Source organism: Maylandia zebra, linkage group LG6, assembly GCF_041146795.1.
Source record: "Maylandia zebra isolate NMK-2024a linkage group LG6, Mzebra_GT3a, whole genome shotgun sequence".
Taxonomy (NCBI): Eukaryota; Metazoa; Chordata; class Actinopteri; order Cichliformes; family Cichlidae; genus Maylandia; species Maylandia zebra.
The window spans coordinates 44,086,520-44,106,779 of record NC_135172.1 but is presented as its reverse complement, the minus strand read 5'-3'; the positions used below and the strand labels follow the sequence as shown (position 1 = coordinate 44,106,779).

Below are 20,260 nucleotides of genomic sequence, written 5' to 3'. Positions count from 1 at the left end.
AAGCAGGTGTACATGCCATTCCTCATACGGCAGCTTCACATGAACGCACTGAGCTGCAGGAATCCAGGCCGGGGAGCGTTTTTGTTGTCGCACAAAGAGACGGAGGAAGTGTTGTTGTCGAAGCTCATCTGTGCTAAAGGCAGAGGACGGTCCGGCTCGGCGTTGCATAACATGCTTAGCTGCTCTTCTTCTCATGCTGCATTATTTAGACACAAAGCACAGAGATGCCGCTCTGGCTGACGAACCTTCCCACCGTGTGTGCAGCTTTGATTAGTTTTTATCAAGTGAGCAAAACCGTCGGGCCAATCAGAGCTCTGTCCCGCAGCGTCACTGAGACAGGGACTGTGTGAGTGTCACGTTCCCGTGGCAGCGCGCTCGCTCAGATTTGAAGTTTCATTTTTCGCTGTAGAAAGACGTTTTCCTCCTACGCAGAGCGCACAGTGGACGCTGATGTTTGTGTCACTTTTTTACAGAATCAAACTCAAAGTAATGCAAGTACTTCCACACTTTAAACGCTGCGTGGTCGTACGCTCGCCATCACTCCGTGTTATCCATTGATCTGCACACGCTCAGATGTCATTGTCATGAGACATTCTTACAATCAAAATCACGGATTGGTAACGCAGCGTGCTTACGGGAAAGTAACAGTAATCTAATTACTTCTTTGCAATAGCAATCCCTTACTTTACTCGTTACTTGAAAAAAGTAATCGGATTACAGTAATGCATTACTGCTCATCTCTGTTTACAAGTAGAGACGGACCGATCCGATATTACGTAACTCAGCTCATAACCTCAGCACGTCGCAGCAGTGTGGTCACGTGATAGAGCGGCTGTGTGTGTTTGTAGCCTCGCTACCAAACCGGCATTTCATCTCCGAGGAAGTGATCCCAGAGAAGTAAAGCAGTGTGTAAGTTCATCTCTGAATGTTTGTAAAGCATTCCAGCGTTAAGTTTAACAACTAATATATGGAGCGACTGCCTCTCTCCCTCTCTCTCTCTCCTGTTGCTGCTTCAATCATGAAACTGATCAATGATCAGCTGATCGTCTCTCTTGTTTGTTTTTGGTCCACTTTGCAGCAGAAAGAGGAAACCAGCGGCTGAACAACAGCAGCACGTTTAAGCTTGATCAGCTGTTGTTAGGATTTATTTAATATTACTTTCTACTCGAGGATCTTTTTCTACAGCTGACGCTGGTAACTGTGCAGGGGCGGATCTAGCAAAGTTTAGCCAGGGGGGCCGATAGGGCATTAACAGGGAAAAGGGGGCACAAAGACATACTTTTCTTTCTTATTCTCATTTAAAATGTCGAGCTTTTAATAAATAATTATCTGACACCCAAAGTTTTAATCTGATGTAAAATGAATAGAAGTCCATTACTGTATATAGTAACTATTAAGTATAATATACCCTAGTAAGCTGTAGTACTTTTTCCTTTGGGAAGGTACCATCTGTGCAGTCTGCAGCTCTGTTGAAGAAAGATGTTGAATCTATTTAATTATTGTGGAAAAATAATTGATTTCCGTGCATTTTATTTTAAACACATTAAATTACAGTTGATTACGTCGATTAAGCATCACAAGGCGGAGGGTGGGGGTGGTTCCCTTTTTTTTTTTTGCTGGGAGTTGGCGACCCTATTAGTTAGTGGAAATACTAAACAACCTAAGTACTCTTTAAAACACCAGAACAGGGAGGATGCTGCAGGTTTAAGTTTCTTAGATTGATCAGTTTTGCTGAATTATGAAATATTTGGGGTGCAGTGTGCTTTTTGCATACAGGTATAACTGAGTAGCTTTAGTTTAGTTTAGTTTGTTAAACTTGAGTATGAACTCATACAAAATGCAGCAAGAAATTTAAAAATTGTGTTATTGATTAAAAAAATGAACTATATCGGAATCTGCAGATTTCCATATTATCGGTATCAGGCATAAAAAAGTGGTATTGTGCCATCTCTATTTACAAGTAACGAAAGGGTGGAGAACAAGTTTGGGGAAGAGCAGGAAGAGACTCCAGAATTGGGAAAGCCTCGGGATCCGTCAGGAAAACCGGACAGCACGACCGGGATACCTGCCTGCTGCCACCATAACCCGACGGCGGATGGATGAAGTTACCGAGCACTGCGCTGTTGCTCTTGGCCCTCATGCGTTCATCGTGCTGCAGCTTGTTGGCAGGTGTTGCTGCTGAGGATGGTCCGTGTGGAGGGACACGCTCTTTCCCTCCTGCTGTGCCAGACGTCTGTTTGTTTTGTCCGTCTGTCGTTCATTGTGATTCGTGCACGCAGCAACGATTATGAATATTTTTCAGTCGTGTTGATTTCAGAACTCGTTAGCTGTGCAGCCCATCGCTCGGCCTCAGCTTTAATATTATTTGTTACAAATACAAGATTTCTGTTTGTGCCCCGCTTGTTCACTTTGAAGCAGAATCAAGTCTCAGCGTGGAGAGTTAAACTTCACCTGCTGCTGTCTCATCCAGAATAATGCTGCCGTCAGCTCAGAGTTACAGCTCTACCACCTGTTAATAAGTCCGAGTACAGTCGGCTGAATAAATCAGTGTTTTTGAACCTTCACACGTCTACATTACAGCGCGTTACTGCACAGCAGGCTGCAGGTTCACCAACGCTCTCTGAAGAAGCGCATCTTGGTTTTGTTGGAGGCAGCAGCAGATCAAGCAGGCTGACTGCGTCCACACTAGGGTTGCCAACTCCCTGAAAGATAAATAAGGGACACCTCGTGGCCAGGGCCGGGCGACCCAGTTGTCTTCACCCTTCCCAGTGTGGTAGCTCTTTTTTTGTGTGTGAAATTATTTTTTTAACCATTTGACTTGAATTTGATTTAAGTAGATGCATATTCTTTGTGATATGAACACATGGGAAACAAATGATCATTTAGCCATTTATTTTTAGCTCAAAATGACAACATTAACACAGTAAAACAGGTCTCTTTCTTAAACAGAAGCCTGTCATGCTTAACTTTTGAGAATATAAGTAAATCTTTCTTTAAAAGAACTCTGTCCTGCTTAACTTAAAATAATAGAAAACAATAGAAAGAAAATCATTCTTGTAACAGTGCACATTTAGTGCATTTAGTACAATCGGCTTCAGTTGAAATATTATTTCAGCTTTTCTGATGCTAATCAGCTGCTCCTGTTTGTAAACCCGCTTGTTCCCATGATTACGCATCATAACTCATCATTATTCATCTATGTATTACTTTTATGTATTAGTCATCTATTTGTTGTAATCATCTATCCTTGCATTTGTTTATTACACAAAATAAATTATATTATCACACTTCTGGCCACATAGCGCTGATATTCACTGCACATGCCCATAATAACCTTAACCAGAGGGTTTAAACAACAAACCAGTGTTTACATACCATATCTGCTTCTGCCGTGGCCTGGTGGACAAAAAATTGGTTAAGGGTTCCCCGAGCTGTCACGCCCCTCATGTTCTTCATGTGCCACCACTAGAAGCATGCCTATGGAAAAAGTGCGCCGGCACACAGTGCAGTGCGCGTTATAGGTGTTATCGTGCATTTTCCCAGCCAGGTGTTTCACTTTTCCCAGTCCTCCCTGTACTTTTGCAGCCTTTTTTTCTTTCTCTGAGCGAACAAACATTGCTGCTCTAATGCTGGGCTCACACTGTGCGGTTTTTGGCCCATTTTGAGACGATTTTTGAGTCATGCGACCGATTTGGTGATCGGACCGATTTTGGCCTTCATCGTGCATCGTGTAGTATACGTGGGGTAACGAGAAGCGATTAACACCTCACGACCAGCTCCCGATCATCAATCGCTCGTGAGGGTCTCACCACAGCCGCTCACACTGCTCACGCGCAAACACGTAAACGTCGGTGAAAAAGACGGAGCAGCACAGCTGTGCAGCGTGTGATCTGGACACAAGCGATGGAGGCACAACTTGGAGAACTTTGGAAAGCTCATCCGAGCCTTTTCGATGTGGCAAACTTCCCCCTGCTCACGCATGACTTCTTCTTCGTGTCATAAAAAAACCTTTTTATTTTATCTGAAGGTGTAATCGAGCAACAGTAACGTCCACACAGGCCGTCAGCTGCACAATTACCCAGAATTCTCGTGGTCTCCCCTGATCTAGGGTCTCAGTAAGACATTTTTATAAAACAGCACAGAGGGAAGAATAAAACTGGCTGCCGGTAACATCACAAGATTGGTTCGAATATTTCTGACAGAGACGACCTGGAGTTTAAAAAAAACAAAGAAAAAAACAACTTCCTGTTTCCTGTCAGTGGGATGAAGCTGAGCTTCATTCAGAGGAACGAAGAAAACGTTCACGCCAGGTTTTGGCTGCACCTGAAAACATCTGAGACGAGCTCGTTGATCTGTGAACTGCTTAAACCGGAACTTTTTAAAGATTTTACGAAGTTTTCAGGCTAAAGGAATCAAATGTGGCCTCTCTGACTGACAGGTGGCTGTGAGAGGGGGCGTGGCCTCTCCGACTGACAGGTGGCTGTGAGAGGGGGCGTGGCCTCTCCGACCGACAGGTGGCTGTGAGGGGGGGCGTGGCCTCTCTGACTGACAGGTGGTGGCTGTGAGAGGGGGCGTGGCCTCTCCGACCGACAGGTGGCTGTGAGAGGGGGCGTGGCCTCTCCGACCGACAGGTGGCTGTGAGAGGGGGCGTGGCCTCTCCGACCGACAGGTGGCTGTGAGAGGGGGCGTGGCCTCTCCGACCGACAGGTGGCTGTGAGAGGGGGCGTGGCCTCTCCGACCGACAGGTGGCTGCTAGCTGTCCTGAAACAGACCTCTGGACGGTGTTTGCAGACGCCGTCTTTGATGACCGCTCCTGCCTAACTGGTCTTTACTGGTGTCGTGAACTCACACACGAGAAACGGGGAATCAGACTTGGTCGCTCAGAGCTTCCAGCCCTGTCTCTTTGTTTGTGGACAATAGACTGTGAGTAATCTCTCCTGTTCTTGTGTGCCAGCTTCCTCTTCCTCCTCTTCCTCCTCTTCCTCTCCCCTGCGGAGGATTACCTCAGAGGAAGTGACACTCACGCTCCGTCTCAGCCCGTGATGACATGCAGCCCGTCTGCACCAGAACAGATGGATTTACGGCTCAAATTGGTCTCCGGCCTCGTCGGCCAGCCAGCGCCGTCCCGCTCCAATCGTCACCCCCCTCCAACCCCCTCCAGGTCTTTATCATCAAAGCCACTCAGACAGCTGAGAGACACAAAGAGACGCCTGCTATCTGATTGTGCCGGGGAGGGGGGGGGGGGGGGTTAAATGGTGCACCAGCTGAGCCGCCACACAGGAAGTGATTCCTTTACGGGCTGGCTGTCAGTGAAGCTCGGCCGACGATGACTCGAGCTTATGTAAGTCATGAGCGTGAAGCGTCCCACGCGCCATGAGATCGTCTGACTCACTGCCCGGCATCCTTCACAGGAGGAAACGCTCACCTGCACCACACATGCACAGCAGGGATCGATACACTCTGATTTTATAACGCTGCAACAAAACATCTGCTGGAAGTGCAAACGAAGAGATTTCAGCCATTAAATATGATGGCATCGATCGTTTTGGCGTTTGTTATTTCATCAGAAGCATCAGAGTCACCCCTGCACCGAGGAATTCACCCCAGAAAGAGGAAATGAAAACTTTACTCCAACAGAACAAAAGTTAGAGATGCGTTCTTCTTCTACTACTTGTGCGTCCATTACAGTAAACATAAATTACAACCAAAAATACCAAGGTGAGCGCACAGTCATGTAAACAGGTCATGTAAACAAGTAGCAGATCGGCGCTTACAGTCAAAGGACCACGAGCTCCTCTACGACGTAACGTAGAGTCAGCGTCTGTCCATCCTCCACAGGGATGAGACCGATTGATGAGGTCACGCAGGAAACATCACTGCAGGTTATCCCTCCTACAGAAGGGGCTACATGCTGGGTCGTTGCATCAACCATTCATTTCTTTCAAATTTATACTTTGCATGAAGGCGGGCCCTGATATCATTCAGCACTGTGACCATGACGGTGCTCAGCGAGGACAGGTGGGACTGACCCCAGACACACGAGGCACTCGCTGGGAGGCAGCCGACCTTTGCGCCGTTACGATTGTTGGATCTGATCTGTGAGCAGTGAAAGCAGGAAGCCTTACAGGAGGCTTCTTTTCACCTCCACGTCTGCAGACACAGCTCTGACCTCGCTGGTCCTACAGGGAGTGGAGGACATCTCTGAGTCTGGATTCAAAACTTCACCCCTGACTGAGTGAAAAGAAGGACTGTGCTAATGACGCTAACCCAACTGGTTTTGTAGGATGACTCTCAGAAACAAGCAAAGAGCTGAGCGTCACAGGCTACGTTTGTCTGTTATTAAAAACATGTTTAGTGTCAGTGATCCGGAATAATGGGAGGTATATGAGCCATTTTATTTTCCACAGGATAATAAACTGAAGAGGCAGTGGACACCAATAATCTGCCGCCTGTCGCTAAGTGGCTCAAACTTTAATTAAAAGGGATGTTTGTTTTTTTGTTTGTGTTTAAATTGTCAAAATAAACTAAATCTGTCATCAGAAAGCAGCGCTATGATGTTCTGACTCTGCTCTTCAACTCCTGCAGCACGGACAATACTGAACATTTTAAAGTGAAAATGTTTTTGTTGCCTTTTAAATGCTTTGACTCACTTTGCCACTGCAGATATGTTGAATTCATTTTTGAACATGACCTCTGACTGTACGTATGCAGACCTCCCTCTTTTAAAGCAGGATAAAGAGCCCTGCATGCTGTCCCACGGAGGCTCTGCTCCACACTGAGAGGAAAACACCGGCAGGGTCTCGGTTTAAGGTTGCAGCTTTTAAATCTGCACACAAACGTTTCGTGACTGGACGGGATCACGCAGCGTGCACGCGCCCATTATCGGTATGCATCCATTATCGGACACGTTTAACTGAACACACACTGATCTTTGTGGGACAAAGCCCTCCTGGGGCGGTTTGGGAAACTAACCGATTCCGGTAACCAACCAAAAAACAACAACCCACAAACAAAAGCAAGCACGGCTCTACGTGCACGTTTGCCCCGCTCAGGTAAACCTGGCACGTCTCAGGTGACCTGGCTGCGGACACACGTAAGCTTGCATGACAGGTAGCTGCTCACACCCACACAGAGCCGGCTGGAATGACTGAAATGTCACCCGCAGCTAGCCTGCTTAGCAGAGAGCGCAGCGAATACAGCATAAGGCGAAACTGCCATTTAAATATTACGCAATTCTCGCACATCCCGCTTGACATTGGGAAACGAACAGTAAAACCAGTACCGAGCACCGCATCTAGAAACAGTGGAATCAGAGCGTGAATTCGGCGATAACACGATTAGAGAAGAAGCGCTTACAAACACATAACATTATGTTACTTAATGAATGTGCGTCATTCTGCGTATTGAGCCCCGTGCGCGACAAGGCACATGCAAACTGCACCTAGCCTCCAAAAAGTTAAAAACATTACACAAAAACATACGTTTTATTGGCTTAAACCTATGCCGAATTAAACGAAAAACACTTTCTATCAAAGTAAACTACAACTTTTACTTTACTCTGACGATGTATTCACCGATAATCGATTTTAAGAACAATTTCCACATTCTCCAATGGACTTCGGTACAGCGCCTCTCCGTTCTGCTAGCAACCTCAACAATGAAACCCCTTGCGACCGAGAGGCTGCTTACCTGCAGCTCGGCCCGCTCCACCTCCCACTGGGCCCTCTCCACCTCGAAGCGGGCCCACTCATGCTGGAGAAAGTGTAAAATCCCCGGGATGCTGTACTGAGCCCGGGCCGCCTCTCCGCCGCCGTCCCCGGGCTGCGGAGCTTTAACGTTCCCCGCGCCGGGTAAGCCCGAGCTGCCGCTGGTGTTAAAGAAGACACCGGGGCCCGCCTGCTCATCCATGGCTGGACCGTGAGCGATGCGGGGCGGCTTCAGTCCGGTGCTGACTCCCGCTTCAGTGAAATATCCTCCGCAGGAAAATGCGGTCCATCAACCGAACAACTCCTGCTCGAGCCAGCTGTCAAAGCGGCGGAGAGTCGAGCTGCCGGAACGAACGCAGCAACCACATCCTGTCCGGATTTTCAAAATATAATAGCTGAAGCGCTCTTATTATTATTGTTGTTTTATTTATTAAAATAAACATTAAGTAAAAAATAAATAAACAGATCTGAATTCTGTTTGAATGTATTGGATGTATTTATTATTTTCCTGTTGATTTCAATATCAATTTAAATAGTAAGCATCCCCCATTCATAAACTGCTGTTAACTTTAGACTGGCCCAATATAAATAGACTCAAACGACAAAGATAATAATAATAATAATAATAATAATAATAATAATAATAATAATAATAAGAAGAAGAAGAATACAAAGAGACAATAACAGCAAAATAGGTTGGAAAACAGCACAAAAACTATACATTGGTCATCAGTGATCAGTTAGAATCATAAGTATTCTTTTACGGTCAGTAATTCATTTTTTTCTCCAACAGTCGATGTGAAACAATTCTAGAAATTCAAACTGCCCTGCCCTGAATGTTCCTGCATGGTTGGCTGGTGGCAGGTGATTGGCAGAGGAAGGTCCAAGTGAAGAAGAGCGCCTGTTACGTAGTCAGTTTGCTATGATTTACCTTGATCTGGTTCAGGTTTATGTACCCGGATGATGCTGAAGAGGAAAAGAAACACATTATTTTTCTAAAAGCTGGTTGTTACAGCAGCTAATTTTAAAGACTAGTCGCCTATAGAGCACAGTGGCTGAAGGCAGCCTTGGTTCCCTTCCATGGAGCATTCTCCCCTTGCTTGATTCTCTGCCCAGGACTCCTGCAAAGAAAAGTCTCAACCTCAGGAGGTTCACTGTGTGGTTACCCCCCCTCCCCCAAGTTGTGTCATCAAGGTTACATTATAGAGGTCATGAGTTGTTAAGAACTCTGTCTTCTAAATATCTGATGTGATTAAATTTCAAGTTTTTAATCCATCATCCATCTGCTTCTCTGGCTGTGGCTCTCTGCGATGGCAGTTTAACGATCTAACCCAAGAGGCATCTGAGGCAGATGCTGAACCACCTAGGCACCTCAGCTCCTTTCAATGTGGAAGAGTAACAACTCTACCACAAGACAAAAACATGTGGTAACTGTGGTGAACAAATTCTGTCCTTAAAGAAAAACATTAAACATTTTCTAAATTCTCTCAAAGGCACATTATCAATAATCCTGTTTAATAACCAGGATGAGGGGTGGAGGGGGCTGTCTGCTGCCCTTGGGCCTAAAAGCTGCTGGGGCCGGCCCTGCTCCGCACTCTAACCTAATTCAATCGCGCTCATGCGGCCATGTGCTAATCAGCTGATGCGTTGCAGCCTCTATTTAACTCGCGCTCGCTCCGTAGCATGTGGACCCGGCTCTACGTCACGTACCATGGCGTCGCGCGAGAAAAGTCAGCCGCACAGCAAACCGTTCAAGCTGAGGAAGAGTTTAGGTAACCGGCACCGCCGCGAGCAGCAGCAACACTGATGTCCAGCAAACTCACTGTCTCTCTTCTGTCCACAGCAACGAGGAAACGGGAAGTGGCGGGCATCAGGGCCAAGTTCCCCAACAAGATCCCGGTAAGCGCGCGGTGGGGCTCACGCGGAGTCCGAGAAGGTGTGTTTTATGTTCTCACCCACTCACTGCGCCTTGCAGGTCATCATCGAGAGGTACGACAAGGAAAAGTATCTGCCTCCGCTGGACAAAACCAAGTTCCTGGTTCCGCAGGAGCTCACCATGACGCAGTTCCTCACCATCATCAGGTACCGGTACCTGCAAGCTTCACTGAACACATGCTGGAGTCCTTTAACACGAACTCGGAGCTCAACAATACTCACGCCTCAGTTCTACACTGAGGAGAAATGTTTTCCTGGTGAATTCATCAGTTAATGTTTATTTTAAAAATGAGAAGCTTTTATTCCAGAGTCTTACGCCCCCCCCCCCCCCCGGAGCACAGGTGTTAAACTCCAGGCCTCGAGGGCCGGTGCCCTGCAGGTTTTAGATGTCCTTGATCCATCACAGCTGATTTAATGGCTAAATGACCTCCTCAACATGTCCTGAAGTTCTCCAGAGGCCTGGTAATGAACTCATCATGTGATTCAGGTGTGAAGCCCCAGGGTGATCTAAAACCTGTAGGACACCGGCCCTCGAGGCCTGGAGTTGGACACCCCTGACTTGGAGTCTTTTGCTCTTTCACTTTTATTGACCCCTTTGTTGTTGTTTATGCTTACACAGCAGGATCAGCCATGATGGCCTGAGGAAGCTGCTGTGTAAACATGAAGTGACAGGATGTGTCTTAACAGTTAATCCATGTCTGTCAAACCTTAGACCTCTGTAATGTCTGCGAGAGTCTTTATCACTCAGTGATCTGACTCGAGCAGAGAGCGCACAGGCTGGCTGCTCAAGCCAATCGAGGAGCTCTGTCTACTCACAGAACCTGAGTTGCGTCCAGTAACTGTTTGTCATTTGGAACATTGAGTTTTCAGTAGTTGTAATCATGTGAACATAAAGACACGTATTGTAGTTTTATTTTAAGAACACAAAGGTCTGGTGTCTCAGCCTCGCTGCCCCACAATCGTACCCACTGACTGTAACGTCTGGGTGTCGATAAAGTTCTGTGGGAGTTTCCTGAGAAAGCTGCACACCAGCTCCACATGCTCAGGTTCACTGATGGGCTGATTTGGCTTTAGTGACTTGTCCTGATTGTCAGAAATGAGGCCTGGATATCAGACCTCAAGGGAAAGAGCAATTGGCTCATCTAACGGTTGGATGATTCCCCCTCAGAGTATGAATATAGACGCTGAAGCAAATCTTGTTGTGAGTGAATGAGTTTTGGGCTCTACTTAGAGTCTGATCAGAGGGTCAAAGTTGTGGCTTTAGGGGCAAATGTTTTGGATCGTCTCATGTTTTGTGGTACATGATCGTATCTTTACTGAAGCCGGTGCTCCAGCTGCAGTCGCTCATCATACACTTGCTCCTCAGTCTGACAAATGGAGCTTTTGCATAATCTTGGCTCTGACAGATGAATACCTGTACAAGCTTCACTTTAAACTCAGCCCTCGCTCAGTTTCCATGTGCTCCTCCCCCCAGTGTGAGCACGAATGCTTGAAATGCTCGAATCATAGCTGGAATCTGCACGTGGCTGACGCGTGCTGGCGTCACTGTTGTGCTGATGCAGCTAACAGCCTGCAGGCTGACTCTGATTAATGGTGGCTCCTTCTGGCTCCTCCCCTCAGGAACCGCATGGCGCTGCTGCCCAGCCAGGCCTTCTACCTGCTCATCAACAACAGAGGGCTGGCGAGCATGTCGCTCACCATGGCTCAGGTGTACAAACAGCACCAGGATGAGGACGGCTTCCTCTACATGACCTACGCCTCGCAGGAGATGTTCGGACGATGAAGCTCGTCCTGGTTCAGGTTTTATTCCCGTTACAGGCTGCTCGCCTCAGCTGCTGTAAATACAAAAGAGTGTATATATTGTAATTTTTGTTCTACACGCTGATTGGACGAGATGGATTTTAATCGTGTTCATCCAATAAATATTTTGATGTTAAGGAATGCTGCTGGTTCATGATTTCTGCTTGTGGATGGAGACACTTGGACTCAGCACCACATGAATCGTTTCACCTTCTCACTGTGAATATTTGATACTTGAAGCTTTATAAAGAACTGTTTGTTTCCTGTTAACAGGAACTGGTTATAATTTCAGTCTTAGAGCTTGATGTGGTTCCACTGTGTCCAGCAGAGGGCAGCATCACTGTACCAGGAGAGCAACATGACGGACAGGAGCTCTGCAGAAGATCAGAAACATAAGTGCAGACTGTTAATGAGAAATGATGAAGTAGAGCAGCATATAAACTGAACTGAAGCTGTAACCGATGTGATGATTCTGGTGGCTGACCTTGGCTCAAATAAGAGGGTGAAAGGTCACAAACAGAAGTCATCTGTATGTTTAAGGCATGGCTATTCAACTACGAAGTTAGTTGGGCCAGATTTTCAAACCGAGGAATTTATCTGGGATGTATGTATATGAAGCCAGTAAGCAGCAGATCATGATCAATTTCAAACCCACACAACTGTATTGGAAAACAAGTAAAAAAAATTTTTTTCATTCCTTTCCCCTGTAAATCTGGTGACCTCACAAATGCACACCAAAAGGTCCATTTAAACAAAAAAGGGAGCTATACCTAAACTATTTTTTGCACATTTGAAATAATAACAAACATTTTGATAATTCCCTTTAAAATTGAAATATTTTGCTGACCACTCACTGTTCCTGCCATGGATACAGACACGCTTCATATCCAGACCATTTTCCTGAAGAGCTTAAATCTTCTCAAACATTATTTGGCCAGCTGTGTGTCCCTCTAACAGTAAGCTGAGCAATTTCCCATCCAAAAAACGGACATATACGCACAACTGTGCATTATCAGTTCTGTCTGATCTCCTGCTATAGACATTACATCAGTTTTCTTCAGGTCATCTAACAGCATTTCAAACTCATCTGACGCCAGAACTTCAACTCTACGAATATTTGAACTGTCCTACGGGAGTACGTTTTTAATAGCAGGTGTCACACTTTAATTTTTTCATCACTTTTCACCACATCCACCACGACCAGCATGCAGTATTTCACTGTTTCAGAGTCTGTGAAAGGCCTTTTCTTCTTCGCCAAGAAGCAAACACGAAGGGAAGATGCTGCTGTACAGCCCAAGAGAGATGCTGCCGCTCTCTTGGGCTGTACAGGACCCTCACCATGGTGTATACAGTGTTATATTAATATAACACTGTCTGCAAATATGATTAAAAAAAAATCCACAATCTCAGGTTCCTCCTCCGTCAGAGAGGTGACATTCAACGTCCCACTTGTCAGTCTGGACAGCCACGACCACCACCCGACACACAATAACGTCATGAAAGTACATTTTAAAAAAGGGCAATGCAAACATGGCCAATAACTGTCATTATTGGCCATGTTTGCATTGCCAACCATCATTCTGATGATCTGCAAAATGATTTGATCTAAAGTATGATTAAAGTTCAGCCTGATTAATATAAACGTCACTGACAATTACTAATATATTGGAAAACCAAAATCCTTCCCACTCAGTTGTCTTTCTGTCCAACAGCTCCTTTTCTTGACTTGTAAGAGTTTGATGTAATGTGTGCTGGTCTGAGCCTGAGAGAAAACAAGTAAAAGTCTGTGGCTTTACAAGCTTTACAAAATTAAGCAGATGTGACACAATTTCAGTTTTTTGTTTTTACATTTTAATAAATAAGTAATGATAAATATATCAGAGCCACTCTCTTCTTAAAAATCAAAACCCCCCAAAAGAGTTAAATGAGTAACTGTTGGGCTACCTGGTTGTTGACCAGGTGTTTTGAACTTTTTATCTTGTTCTCATTATGGCCGCATTTTAAGGCCGATTACGTCACAGCGACGCGACGAAGGCTGTCCAAATTCGTAGACTCCTCCTTTTCCCCGAATTAGAAGGATGGGTCGGGTGTGTCCTTCGTGGCCCACCATATCCCAGAATTCATAGCTCGGCCCAGCCAAACTCCAGTTTCCAACAATGGCGGCCGCTACTAAGTTTTAAAGTTACTCATACTAATTATCATCAGGGGGTCCTTTTGTCCCTCTGTGGGGGGAAACTCCCACTAGGTTTGTATCTGGGACTCTCCACCATTTGACCTTAGAACTGAAGAAGCTTCTCGGATGAGAGGTGAAACGTCTTCAAGCAACTTAAAGAAGTCCAGACGCTTTTCTTTGCAAGCTCCTTTGACTACGATGACCTGGATGACTGAGAACCATCAGACATTTCTTCAATTCCAAACCCCAGCAGCTGTCTATTGTAAGTTTTGTGTCTACTAAAATAAAAATAAAAGCGTTCCAACATCTCACTTTTTTTTTTATTCAGGCATACAGTACATGCATACTATTTTTATTAATAGAGATTATGCTTGTGTTTCAGTCATGTAGTGATTGTGCTTAACTGTATGAAGCTTATTAAACATTATGAAACAGATGACATGAGAATTTTGCTAAAGTGCTTGAGATACTTTTTTAAATTATCTTTTTTCTTTAAAAAAATCTACTACATCATGTATAATTTTCTTCATGTCATGTGTAATTTCCATTGGAAATACTAGTCACAGTTAAATTAAGAGGGGAAGTAAAAACTCCGAAACGGAGATGTCATCAAGTGTGTCTGACTTCCTGCCACACAATATATGCTTACAACCACATTTCCTGGTTATCCAAAGCTCATCTCCCCACACGCGTGTATGGCTTAACTTTAATGGTTCACCATATGCAAGCACAGAATCCGAGAAGCTTCTTCACACAAATGGCCGGGGGTGGACATCCCTCAGAAGATAAGGACACCAGAGTCTCACATGGAATGTGCCTGCAGTTAAACAGCTACAGCTAATTACCTCCCCCAGCATCACAGATGTGTAGAGGATAGGGTTGCCAACCGTCCCTTGAAAAACTGAATCGTCCCGTATTTCGAAACAAAAGTACACGTCCTGTATTGAGCTAATAAGGGACGCACTTTGTCCCGTAATACAGTGAGAATCAAAAGTAGTCTATAACTTTTAATGGAATTAACGCTTTGTTTGAAAACATAATTCCCAGCCCCTCTCCTGCTTTGTGACCAATGAGCTGACAGCACACTTATGACAATTCGAGTATGACAATTCAGATTACCGCTCATCTCATTGGTCGAGGAAAGGTCGCTTATGGAGAAAATACCGGAAGACAACAGATGACCACAACAACCTAACCCTAACGCCGACACTGCGGTGCAAGTCTCGGATGACAGTACACCTAAAGCTGGGCAGACACTGTGCGATTTTTTCAGTATTCAGCTCCTGCTCAAACTGCACGATTGACTCGCAGGGGTTAGAAGTTCATAGGTCACGATGTACTCTCACACTATACGGCCCGATGCTCTGATGCGACCTGAGTGCTCACACTGTGCCTCCATAACGTGAAGGTTATAACAGAAAATCTGTCGCTCGCTCTCTCTGTCTTTCACTCACACAGACACACAGACCACCATCAACTTTGCTAAACTGCTAATGAAAAACATTGATCAGGCAGCTGTGATTAACCCTTGTGCTCCCCTTCGGGGCAGCCCCAGACCCCGGGGGTCCCAGAGTACCCCACCCTCAGTAGAGACGGGTGAATGAAAATGAAAAAATCCCCAGAACGATCATTTGGGGTCGTCGAGTGCCCCAGAGCGATTCTAATGGGTTTCGTCAGGGGATCGGGAAAGAAAATGTAGCACTTGGGGGCCACGCACAAAAGCTGCTGCGGCAGCGTGGGGGTCATTGATACCCCAGTACATGAAAATGAAGCATAATCACAATAATGATAATAATGATAATAATACTCCTCCTTGAATCGCTACCTTATCGTGGTGGAGGGGTTTGTGTGTCACAGGGATCCCAGGGGCTATGTTGTCTGGGGGCTATTGCCCCCTGGTAGGGTCTCCCATGGCAAATTGGCCCTGGGTGAGGGACCAGACAAAGAGCGATTCATAAGACCCTTATGAAAAGGACACCGAGGGAACAGTTTACCCTGCCCGGGATAGGGTTACCGGGGCCTCGCCCTGGAGCCAGGCCCGGGGAGGGTGCCTGAGGGCGAGCGTCTGGTGGCCGGGCCTTAGTCCATGGGGCCCGGCCGGGCACAGCCCGAAGAGGAGACATGGGCCCATCCTCCCGCAGGCCCACCACCCGCAGGAGGCGCCATAGGGGTCGGGTGCATTGTGTGCCGGGTGGCGGGCAGGAGCGGAGGCCCTGGCGGACTGACCCCCGGCTGCCAAGACTGGCAATAGGGACATGGAATGCCACCTCTCTGGTGGGGAAGGAGCCTGAGTTAGTGCGTGAGGTTGAGAGGTACCGGCTAGATATAGTCGGGCTCACCTCTACACATGGCTTGGGCTCTGGAACCAGTCTCCTGGAGAGGGGCTGGACTCTGTCTCAGTCTGGAGTTGCCCTTGGTGAGAGGCGGCGGGCTGGGGTGGGTATCCTAATATCCCCTCGGCTTGCTGCCGGTACGTTGGGGTTTTTCCCGGTGGACGAGAGGGTTTGTTCCCTGCGCCTTAGGGTCGGGGAACGGGTCCTGACTGTCATCTGCGCTTATGCGCCGAGTGGCAGTTCAGAGTACCCAGCCTTCTTAGAGTCCCTGGGGGGGGGGGGGGGGGGGGGGGGGGGGTGCTGGAGGGTGCTCCACCTGGAGACTCTGTTGTCCTGCTGGGAGACTTCAATGCTCACGTGGGTATCGACAGCGAGACCTGGAGGGGCGTGATTGGGAGGAACGGCCTCCCTGATCTGAACCCGAGCGGTGCTTTGTTATTGGACTTCTGTGCTAATCACAGTTTGGCCATAACGAACACCCTGTTCGAACATAAGAGTGTCCATAAGTGCACGTGGCACCAGGACGCTCTAGGCCGTAGGTCGATGATCGATTTTGTAATTGTATCAGCAGACCTGCAACCATATGTTCTGGACACTCGGGTAAAGAGAGGGGCTGAGCTGTCAACTGATCACCACCTGGTGGTGAGTTGGATCAGGTGGCGGGGGAGGACGCTGGACAGACCTGGTGCACCTAAACGCGTAGTGAGGGTGTGCTGGGAACGTCTAGCAGAGGCCCCAGTCCGCGAGATCTTCAACGCACACCTCCGGCAGAGCTTCAACAGCATTCCGAGGGAGACTGGGGACATTGAGTCCGAATGGACCATGTTCAGCGTCTCCATTGCCGAAGCTGCTGCATTGAGCTGCGGCCGCAAGGTGGTTGGTGCCTGCCGTGGTGGTAATCCCCGAACCAAATGGTGGACACCAGAGGTGAAGGGAGCCACCAGGCTGAAGAAGGAGTCCTATCGGGCTTGGTTAGCCTGTGGGACTCCGGAGGCAGCCGACAGGTATCGACAGGCCAAGCGGAATGCGGCTCGAGCAGTGGTTGAAGCAAAAACTCGGGTGTGGGAGGAGTTCGGAGAGGCCATGGAAAAAGACTTTCGGACTGCCTCGAAGAGATTCTGGCAAACCGTCAGACGTCTCAGGAGGGGAAAGCGGTGCTCTACCTGCACTGTGTATAGTGCTGGCGGAGCGCTGCTGACGTCGACTGAGAAAATTGTCAGGCGGTGGAAGGAATACTTCGAGGACCTCCTTAATCCCACTGACACGTCTTCCGAGGAGGAAGCAGAGTCTGGGGATGAGGGGAATGACCCGCCAATTTCCGGGGGTGAGGTCACTGAGGCAGTTAAACAACTCCTTGGTGGCAGAGCCCCTGGTGTTGATGAGGTCCGCCCCGAGTTCCTGAAGGCTCTGGACGGTGTAGGGCTGTCCTGGTTGACACGCCTCTGCAATGTTGCGTGGAGATCAGGGGCAGTACCTGTGGACTGGCAGACCGGGGTGGTGGTCCCCATCTTTAAGAAAGGGGACCGGAGGGTGTGTTCCAACTACAGGGGGATCACACTCCTCAGCCTCCCTGGGAAAATCTATGCCAGGGTGCTGGAAAGGAGAGTTCGTCCGTTAGTCGAACCTCAGATACAGAAGGAACAATGCGGTTTTCGTCCTGGTCGCGGAACACTGGACCAGCTCTTTATCCTCTCCAGGATACTTGAGGGTGCATGGGAGTTTGCCCAACAAGTCTACATGTGTTTTGTGGACTTGGAGAAGGCATTCGACCGTGTCCCTCGGGGTGTCCTGTGGGAGGTGTTGCGGGAGTATGGGTGTCTGGCCCATTGCTACGGGCCATTTGATCCCTATACAACCGTTGCAAGAGCTTGGTTCGCATTGCCGGCAATAAGTCGGACTCGTTCCCGGTGGGTGATGGGCTCCGCCAGGGCTGCCCTTTGTCTCCGGTTCTGCTCATAATTTTTATGGACAGGATTTCTAGGCGCAGCCAAGTGGCGGAGGGCTTTCGCTTTGGTGGCCTCAGAATCTCATCTCTGCTTTTTGCGGATGATGTGGTTCTGTTGGCTTCATCGGGTGGGGGCCTCCAGCTCCCACTGGAGCGGTTCGCAGCCGAGTGTGAAGCAGCGGGAATGAGGATCAGCACCTCCAAATCTGAGGCCATGGTTCTCAGCCGGAAAAGGGTGGAGTGCCCACTCCGGGTCGGGGATGAGTTCCTGCCCCAAGTGGAGGAGTTCAAGCATCTCGGGGTCTTGTTCGCGAGTGATGGGAGAAGGGAGCCGGAGATCGACAGACGGATTGGGGCTGCAGCTGCAGTAATGCGGATGCTGCACCGGTCCGTCGTGGTGAAGAGGGAGCTGAGTGTAAAAGCGAAGCTCTCAATTTACCGGTCGGTCTACGTCCCTACCCTCACCTATGGCCACGAGCTGTGGGTAGTGACCGAAAGAACGAGATCGCGGATACAAGCGGCAGAAATGAGCTTCCTCCGAAGGGTGGCTGGCCTCTCCCTTAGAGATAGGGTGAGAAGTTCGGCCATCCGGGAGGGGCTCAGAGTAGAGCAGCTGCTGCTCCACATCGAAAGGAGCCAGCTGAGGTGGTTCGGGCATCTGACAAGGATGCCCCCTGGGCCCCTCCTGGGTGAGGTGTTCCAGGCATGTCCCACCGGGAGGAGGCCCCGGGGCAGACCCAGGACACGCTGGCGAGATTATATCTCTCAGCTGGCCTGGGAACGCCTTGGTATTCCCCCGGATAAGCTGGAGGAGGTGGCTGGGGAGAGGGAGGTCTGGGCCTCTCTGCTTAGGCTGCTGCCCCCGCGACCCGGCCTCGGATAAAGCGGATGAAGATGGATGGATGGATGGATGGATGGATGGATGATAATAATAATAATAAGAAGAAGAATACAACACACAGACGCTTCTGAGTTTTATTTTATTTTATTTGAAATTACACTCACGATACAACTGAGGCAATCTGGAAGGCAAAATAAAAGTCAACAACGGGGTTGAATCAGCCTTTCAAGACAAACGAATCTCAGTAGATATGTCAAGAACAGGTTTACATGAAAAAAAGGTTTACATGAAAAAATATCAACAAACTGTCCGTGTTTCAGGCGCTCGGTGCTGTACAGCGCCTCCTGTGGACGAACGTCATAGAGCCTGCCCGAAACTAGGAGAAAAATTGAAACGGGAGTGGCAGCCACAGAGGGAAATGATGACCTATCCAGGCCATACCATCCGCCACGGTGCCGACCTTGACGTCGTCCGCTTCCATGTTGCGGGCGATCAGGAGACGCTGAATGGAAGGAATGAAACGAGGTGTGAGGAGTCTTTTCCTGATGCTGTAATAATGTTCAGCGTAAAAGTCATCGTCCAAGACTCGCAGACACTCGTGTTGTCTCTGGCTGGGGTGATTGGTCTTGCACTCGTTGCACGCTTCGGTGCGGTACTCGTTGATCACTCTGGCCCAGAGCTCACCTTTCCCTGGGCTTAAAGCTCCTTAATTACTGATGAGAGTCAGCTGCACAAAAGGGAAAGGCGGCACCTCAGGCAGAAGAGGTGGTGGGACACGCCCACACAGGCACCTTCAGGAGGAGGCCCTGCTAGGGCCGTAACACATAACACAACTTTATAAATATAAACATTTTAATATTGCATACTCTGTATATATTCCCACTGTGACAGTGTTGTAACTACTTGCACTTTATATTCTGACTACACCCACTCATAAGCTACATATGCACTTGTTTTACTTTACTATTTTCTATCTCAGAGTGAAGTCTATTCTTTATTTTAGTTAGTTTTTATTTAGTCGTGTGAGAGGAACCGGCAAAGTGAGAGTTTCATTGCTCTGCGTAACCACTTGTGTTTTGTGGTGTATATGAAAATAAACATCTTGAATCTTGAATGTTGAAGCTGAAGAGCAGGACAACCAATCATCAAATCAACATTTCATGAATGTTGAAAGAGTTGCAAATAGATGATCTGAATGTGACAAAACCGAGGAGAAAACAAAGGCTGATGAGCTCATTTTTGTTCATGTGAGATTTGTGTGCTCAGTGTTTGTATATAATTTCAGTTCACCCAGTTTTCTACCTTTCCTGTCTTTGTGTTCGCAGGTTCTCTTTGAGGTTTGTGACTTCTGTTTGTTGCAGTAGTGGTAGTAGTAACGGCCATGCAATTTTGTATGTAGCAGAGGTATGACCATATTTCATGCTCATTGGCTGCAGGAGGAGGAAATGTGTATGTGTACATTTCCTGATTTGGTATTCGCACTTCTGCACCCTTTGTTTCGCACTTCTGCTGCTCAACTCATAAACC

At 47.7% G+C, this 20,260-nt stretch overlaps 2 protein-coding genes across 4 annotated transcripts in view; one reads left to right on the top strand and one right to left on the bottom strand.

Annotated features, from left to right (window-relative positions):
* strn (striatin, calmodulin binding protein) overlaps positions 1–8,057 on the bottom strand; it is a 35,087-nt gene extending 27,030 nt beyond the window's left edge. For all 3 annotated transcript variants that reach the window (XM_004538658.4, XM_076885425.1, XM_004538659.4), the window contains exon 1: positions 7,690–8,057. In XM_004538658.4, coding sequence (XP_004538715.2) covers positions 7,690–7,908 — 219 coding nt within the window. In that variant the 5' untranslated portion in view covers positions 7,909–8,057. The remainder of the gene's footprint in view (positions 1–7,689) is intronic.
* Positions 8,058–9,319: 1,262 nt separating this feature from the next.
* On the top strand, positions 9,320–11,582 carry map1lc3c (microtubule-associated protein 1 light chain 3 gamma). The gene is made up of 4 exons (XM_004538660.4): positions 9,320–9,478; positions 9,550–9,605; positions 9,682–9,788; positions 11,262–11,582. Exons 1-4 carry the CDS (start codon positions 9,325–9,327, stop codon positions 11,422–11,424), a joined length of 480 nt encoding a protein of 159 aa, XP_004538717.3. The 5' UTR covers positions 9,320–9,324; the 3' UTR covers positions 11,425–11,582.
* The last annotated feature ends 8,678 nt before the right edge of the window (positions 11,583–20,260 follow it).